The sequence below is a fragment of the Arachis ipaensis genome, chromosome B01, assembly GCF_000816755.2.
Source record: "Arachis ipaensis cultivar K30076 chromosome B01, Araip1.1, whole genome shotgun sequence".
Lineage (NCBI taxonomy): Eukaryota > Viridiplantae > Streptophyta > Magnoliopsida > Fabales > Fabaceae > Arachis > Arachis ipaensis.
The window spans coordinates 555462-563666 of NC_029785.2; the positions used below are offsets into that span (position 1 = coordinate 555462).

The window sequence follows — 8205 nt, forward strand, 5'->3', positions numbered from 1 at the left end:
ATAAGATTTTTATAAAAAAAAAATTTATAATATACTTAACTTATGCCTTTTTAAGACATAAGTTAGCAAAAATTCTAAATAAATTACCCCAAATTCAGTGAGTAGGAGGAAATTCCAAGGTTGTCAGGGTACTATAGGAATTTCACATGGCGCGAATCCATTGGCCATTAAGCTGTGCGCGCTCACAGGATTACTCAACGATGATCACTCTACGGGAATGGGCCCCAATAATTGCGATAAAGCGCCCCATTCATTCGCTGACATTGCTCCCTTTGACCGTGACACAATGACACGTCACTGTCCAATCCGTTTTCGCCACGTCATCATGTTAGACGGTTCTGATCTCTCCTTTCTTCAGGATCAGCGGTATCTGATCTCATATTCTAGACTATTCTTCTCACGTTTGATCGTAGAGAGAGAAACCATGCAAGTAAAAAAGAGCGTACTTATTATTTTTTTTTCTTTTTTCTTAACTTAATAAATCTAGGTCAAGGAAAGAAAGAGTTAAGGAATGTAACAGATTCTTATTTAAGATTGGAATTTGAAAATAAAAAAAATATAAAAGTAGTGCCTTTTCTTAACAAAGTAAAATTTTAAAACTATATCAATTACTTTGGAAAAATATATATATTGAGCCTAATTATGTTAAATTAGTAAATTTTAGCTTGCCATTTGTTAATACTATAAATATACAAAAAAAATATTTTTTCTATAAAATATAAATATTTAATTACGTATCATTGAATATAAAGACTGTTTTTAAATTAGTGGATGTAAGAGAATATTTAATTACATATCAATAAATGTGAAGACTGATTATAAATTAGTAATTCTTTTACCAATATAAAATTTCACAATGCACAATTAAAATATGTTTTTGGCTTTTTGCTTCTTAACCTGTTAAGCTTGCTTAATTTTAAGACAAAAATTCATATTCAATAATTAAGACCCCATTAAATATTTACAGCACACGTGGCCGAATCCAATATGTCAGAAGAAAACATAAATAGTGCGTGTCTTTCATCACAGAAAAAAGAATGAGTAAGAGAGAGAGAGAGACTGAGGGTTAATTTTAACCGTGGTTAGTTTTCGAGCCACGAGTCAATGATTCATGAACCCGTTTGAGTTAAAGAACGTTCTGAGCAACGAGGAACCAAAAATCACTGAATAGAAAAAGAAGAATAAAACCATGACTCACACGTAAATATAAAAAGAGAGAGAAAGGGTTTTCTTCTTTTTCTGAATTTATGTTGTGAATTTTAATCAAACCCTTCCTTCTCCTCCGAGTTAACTCGGAACGAGTCATTTCCCCCTAACACACACACAACTCGCTCTTCTTCTTCTTCTTCTTCTTCTTCTTCTTCTTCTTCCGATTCGATCCCCAAATGGCAACAACAATAATCATCATCATGTGGTAAATAATAATAATTTCTTCGCAGTTCTTTCTTTTTCCCTTTCGATTTCTTCGATCCTTTTTTTTTTTATATTTTTCTCAGCTCAATTTTATGGTTTCGATTTTGGAAGCTTTCTTTTATTTAGCGTCAATTTTGTGTTTATTCTTTTGAGTGTTTGATAAATCTTGCATCTTTTCCTTTTGTTTCTTTAATATTTCATTCAAATGCTTATCGGTTTTCAGGTTTGTTTTAATTTATTCATTTTTAAAAAGAATTTATTAAATTTTAATGCTCGGCAGCTTGACAAAAGAGAAGAAAAAAAGGCACAAAATTTGTGCATGAAATGCTTAATTTTTTAATTTGTGATTATGAAAGTGAATTTTAGGAAGCATGAGTTTGCTGAGTCTGGATCTGTGTTTCTATGTTAGGAATTGGGATTTTGTGAATAGTTTCCATATAGGACCGTGTGTGGCAATAGAAATAAGCAATCAAGAAGCCTTTGATATTAATATAAGCTCATTCATGTATGAACCAAGTTTGATTTTCTGTTTGTAATATTTATTATGTTGTTATGAATTATGATGGAAAATATTGGTATTATTATCTGCAGATTTATTGTTCTTCCATGTGGGGATAATGATGATGGCTTCAATGTAGAAAACCAGCTAGAATCTATCTCCATTTTGTTCAACTCTGGATCTGTGCTGATATTTGGATCAAATTCCCTTCCAATTAATGATTGTTGGGGAACAAGAGATCGGTCCCTCAAAATCGCCGTTGGCTTTGGAGTTCTTGGCAACTACTGCGAGGGAAGAAGCTTTCTTCCATCGCTGCCAGCTCTGTCGCCGTCTGTGAAAACTGTCTGATCTCAGCCGTCAACCACGGTTCATGTCTAGTAAATTGGACAGCCCAATTCAAACCCAGATGGCTGTGGCAGTGATGAGGAGCCCTTTAAGCACGGAGTACCGTGGGGGGAACAAGAGCATTGAAGGAGAGAAGCAACCTGCTGGGAGGAGAAGGGTTTTTGTGCAAACCGATACCGGGTGTGTCCTGAGCATGGAATTGGATCGAGGTGACAATGCACATACTGTGAAGAGGAGGCTGCAGGTTGCCCTTAATGTGCCTACTGAACAGAGCTCACTAACATTTGGGGATTTGGTCTTGAAGAACGACCTTAGTGCTGTACGGAAAGATTCGCCCCTTCTTCTCACAAGGAATCTTATTCATAGGAGCTCATCCACACCGTGCTTGTCACCTACCGGACGCGATATGCAGCAAAGGGACAAGAGTGGGATTATTGAGATATTGGGGCAGTCAAATCACCTTAATAGGATGAAAGATATGGTCAAAGACGTTGTGAAGGCAATTAAGATGGGGGCAGATCCAATTCCTGTTCATAGTGGGCTTGGGGGTGCTTACTATTTCCTGAATAGCCGTGGTGAGAATGCAGCAATTGTGAAACCAACTGATGAGGAGCCTTTTGCCCCAAACAATCCGAAAGGTTTTGTTGGTAAAGCTCTTGGACAACCAGGTCTGAAGCGCTCGGTTCGGGTGGGGGAAACAGGGTTCAGGGAGGTTGCTGCTTATCTTCTTGACTATGAACATTTTGCAAATGTGCCTCCCACTGCCTTGGTGAAGATAACTCACTCAATTTTTAACGTCAATGACGGGGTCAATGGGAACAACACTCAAAGGAAAAAGCTGGTTAGCAAGATTGCCTCTTTCCAGCAGTTCATACCTCATGACTATGATGCAAGCGACCACGGGACATCAAGCTTCCCAGTCGCTGCTGTGCACCGTATAGGGATATTAGACATTAGGATTCTTAATACAGATAGGCATGCTGGCAATTTGTTAGTTAGAAAGCTTGGGAGTTTTGATCAAGTAGATTTAATTCCCATTGATCATGGTCTTTGCCTACCAGAAGCTTTGGAGGATCCTTATTTTGAATGGATTCATTGGCCTCAGGCTTCAATTCCTTTCTCTGAGGACGAACTTTCTTACATTGCGAAGCTGGATCCTGCTCAAGATTGTGACATGCTACGTGCTGAACTTCCCATGATCCGAGAGGCGTGTCTTCGGGTCTTAGTACTCTGCACCATTTTCCTCAAGGAAGCAGCTGCTTTTGGTCTGTGTCTTGCTGAAATTGGTGAGATGATGACTAGGGAATTTCGCAGTGGTGAGGAGGAACCCAGTGAGTTGGAGGTTGTTTGTTTGGAGGCAAGGAAGATGCTGGTGGAGAGGGAAGAACTGTCTCCCTCCCCGAGGACTGACTTGGGAGAAGACTACTTCCAGTTTGATATAGACTGTGATGAAGCTGGGTCTGATTTCAATCCAAAGATGGCCATGGATGATCCTTTAACAAGATCACCTAAACCCATTTTTGGAAATGGGTATGCTCGCAGCCCCCTCTCGAAACTGGATGAGAGCATTGAAGAGGGAGAAGAGGGCAGTGATGGCGAATATCCTGAAGGTCCTGCCAATCCTACCCATGACGGAAATATCCCACCCGTTTCAAAACTTTCTGTGTCACTGAAGAACACCATGCTAAGCGAGGCAAGCCAGAAACATCAGACATACTTTGGAGGGAAATCCGATACTGATGCCTATTTTGCAAATACATCATCTGGTCATAGGAGTGCCAATGAGCAGCTTCCTGCAAGCATAAGCTTTGTGAAGTTGGTTGATATGACTGAGGATGAATGGACTATGTTTCTGGAGAAGTTTGTAGATCTGCTGTATCCGGCATTTGCGAGGAGGAAATCCATTACCTTAGGTCAAAGACAGAGGCAGAGGCTTGGTACGTCGTGCCAGTTTTGAACTTGAGCTTATATACTTTGTTCTGATAGAGTGACTATAGAATGAAGAATAAGGCTTTTATAGGTTTTCCGGGAATGAAGGGTTTGCTAGGATAGTGTTATGGTTTGATGATATATATGGATGAAGAGGATGAGTGTTTTTAGTGTTTGGGAGTGAGGGTAGGATGAAGAACTGATGTAAATATGCTTGGTATCAGCCAAGTGGTAGGCCAAGTAGAATTGCTTGTAGTTTGATCTTATGATTTCATTTCTTCTTTTCTCAAATCACTTTGTGTTGTCTGATAAATAATATGTAGGATTAAAATCTTGAAATGAAGCTTATGTATATAATGAAAATGTCTTTCCCTTTTTGTTCTTAATTTGTTTGCTCCTTCAATCTACATTTATTCTCAGCTCTAAACTTTGATGCATAACTAGTGACTGGGATAAGGGGTCCTGATTTCTAGTTTCCATTTCCCCATGATTGTGTTACCAATTCATTTTAAGGATAAACTTGTAAAATCTGGTTAGTTATCCATTTTCTAGAGTTTCTTGAAACATACAACTTTTAATTTGTGGACAATATCTTTATTGATTCTAAAACTTACAATAAGGATGATTGTGCTTGCTCAATAATAATCCAGCTAAGGTGGAATCTTACTTTATTTTCCAAGAAAGTTTCATAAGACTCTTAATTTTTTATAAATCAATGTTATACCTCACAATTGGTGTTCTTGATTATAAGCTATTTGATAATAGATTTAGTTTTGATATTTACGTATTAAATCTTTTGTTATATAGTTACATAAATGAACTCAGCCTGTTCTGTTAGATTTTTTAATAATAATAATAATAATAATAATAATAATAATGTGTATCCATCAATCCTAGGCAAGTTGTGTCAAAAATTTCAAAAGAATGATTCATTTTAGTCACTTTCTTATCTTAAAAGCACGTTTGATAAAGCCCCAGTATAGGTGGGGTTGGAGGAATCATCAAATCACTAATTTGGACTTTGGAGTCCAAATCCAAATCATCAAAACTGTGAATACTTTCTGTTTGCATTTGTTGTGTTCTGCTGCTTCCATGTAAGTCTAAACCGCCCAACGCATATTATTGTCATCAAATGTGCTTTTTATTCATCAATATGGTCGACTAATAAGTTTACTCGTTCGTTTAAATAAGTATTTAAAATTTGAATTTTATTTCATATGTGCAATAATTTATTGGTTAATAACAGATCCTTAGATAAAAAATATTTTTTTTAATTTTATTTTTAAGAAAACCTTTATGTAAGTAGGTTTGATACAGGTCATTTAGGGTTAAGTGACTAAGTCATATCTTCTTTGAGTATTTATAAGTATTGATAGTAAGAATTGAATTTATAAATTATAAAATTAGAAATAAAAAAGAGAAAATTTAGAAAGCCAGCATTTTTATTAAAATTTTGTCAGTACTTAACTAGAAAAAAGAAAAGTGAGTAATGTCACACTATTGAATGTAATCTCACACTATTAAAAATATTAATAATGACTAATTAATGGCTATAAATTATAAAACTTGTTGGCCTCCTAACACTCTTCAATAAAAAAATACACTTTATTTAAAGATAAATAAAATGAGTTAACATAACATACATATTAATATCCAATACAAAAATATATGAACTAAATATTTCTTTATGCAATTAATTGGCTGTCATCAGCAATCTGATTTTTTTTTCACTGAATAGTGACACAAAAATTTTGTTATTGCTCAGCAAAGATAAGTGTGGAAGCAAGTTTTATTTTCGATATTTTCTATGTTTGTGACTCATTATTTGCACTATACTCCGTTAATTAATTGGATAATGCTAGGAAGACAAAAAATACAGCTAGAATTTGTCTTATTTAGTATTTATTAATTGTCGCAACAATTAATAAATGCTAAATAAGACAAGTTATGACTGTTTTTGACTAATTTTCTTTGGTTACTAAATATTTCCGTAATTAATAATTCAGAAATAGACACTTTATTTAAAGTCTTTAAATAATTGAACACTGACTAAGAAATAGTTGAGGAGGTAAACAATCTTAACCTTATATGAAGAAGATGATGTAAGTTCAAATTTTAATAAGTCAACTTTTGTGAAAATATTAACACTAACATTAATAAATAAATAAAAAATTGTTTTTGAAAATAATTTAGAAATATTATACTTATAGAAGTACAAATTGTACGGCTTAAATATTTAAATTTTCTATATTTTTAAATTCGTTTACAAATATGTTTTCACTTACATATATCCTCAACGAAGTTGATCAAAGTAAAAAATAAAAGAAATAAAAGGAAAAAAAAATGTAGCTAGCACATCATTATCAAGACTTAACAAATATATATTATTCCTCAAGTTGGCAAAATATTTAAAAATAGGGATAAACATACATAGAGATTTGGTGATGTATTCTTGATCACTGATCAGTGATCATCACATCATTTTAGTAAATCTTTTCTTTTTTTAATTGGTGGGCCGGCGATGATTTTTCATCATAGCTTATGTCCTTAGTTGGAACATTATTTTAATTATGTAAGAACAATATGTTTATAATTAATTGATATTGATATAAAAAAAAAAAAACAAAATGATGGTTATTTAATTCAGATAATAGGTAGAATACGCCAAACTTGATTGCCTATATTATTTTTATATATTTCTATTGAGAGAGTGCTTTTATTAAAATTCTCGAGCACTTCCATCACTCCAATAATAATGAAATTTTATTATGAGAAGTGTAGTATTATTAACTTTAAAAATAAAAATAAATAAATAAAGATAAAGAATGGTGCATTTAGTTGGGTGCATTATTATTGTCTCCTAATAGATTGTATTTGTTTACAGCACACCGAGATAAAAATACAGAGACACAAAATCGTATTTAGTATATGAGACATAGATAAAGATATTAAATTTATGTATTTTGTATCTATTTTAATAAAAAAAAACACAAAAATATTAAAAAGAGATTTAATTTATTTTTTATTTTTTTTCACTATTTTTATTAATTTTTTATAATTATATATATTTTTTAATTTTTTAAATGAAAAAAATAAAAATATTAATTTTTATATATCTATTTTTTGTGTTTTATTTTCAGTATTTTATTTTATCATGTTCTCAAAACCAAAAATAACTCTATATACATAGTTAGAATGATATATGAAATAACTACTCTAGTTGATACTACTAAATAGGATAAGATTTTATATATATATAGTCTTTATTAGTTATGTATATTGTAAAGCTGCTAGGATTAACATTATAAAAACCAAAAGTAATTTCAAGTGATTCGTAGTAATAAACATAACAAAGTACAATGTTATGTATTGAGTTTATGATTGTTTTATATACACTAATCAGTGTTTGTTGATATTTTAGTCATCAAAAATCTATTTAATCAAATAATCTTGTATGATCTAACAAGTAAAGAAAAATTATTACAAGTGCAGCATCGATCAAGAATATGTTTTCTATATAGTGTTTATGTGAGGTAATCATTATTTTTTGAACTCATTTTTAAAATTGAATTAGATTTAACAATTAATTCAAATCAAATATGCATGGTATTAAAATTTATCCGATTCAACTTAATTGAATTACCCATTTTTTAAATTTCATATTTCAAACGTTCAACCTTCACCTTTTGAACTTGTTTTCTAGGGTTGATATTTGAGATACCCATAATACAAAATTATATAAAAAAAAATGTCATTGAGAGTTAAAAGTATTATTGAATATTGTGTATATATCTAAAATTTGTATAGGTCAAAGTTAGATATATAATCGTATATATAATTATCGACAAATTCTAATTCAGATAGTATATGTCTATCTCCCATCTAAAAGTCTCGAATTCGAACTTCACCTGATGTAACTTGAAAAAAAAAAAAATTTACATAATACTTAACTCTTTACAATAAGTGATCATAGTTAGGGATTTGATTTGATATATGAGGATTATTGAAAAAGTGAGTTG

The 8205-nt window shown here is 32.2% G+C and overlaps 1 protein-coding gene across 1 annotated transcript; it reads left to right on the top strand.

The window, feature by feature from the left end:
* On the top strand, positions 1152–4572 carry LOC107629683 (phosphatidylinositol 4-kinase gamma 5). Its single transcript, XM_016332572.2, has 2 exons — positions 1152–1414; positions 2005–4572. Exon 2 carries the CDS (start codon positions 2283–2285, stop codon positions 4212–4214), a length of 1932 nt encoding a protein of 643 aa, XP_016188058.1. The 5' UTR covers positions 1152–1414; positions 2005–2282; the 3' UTR covers positions 4215–4572.

What these genes read in the sequence shown, in the direction of transcription:
- LOC107629683 (XM_016332572.2), top strand. Translation starts at nt 2,283, where the DNA reads ATGTCTAGTAAATTGGACAGCCCAATTCAAACCCAGATGGCTGTGGCA.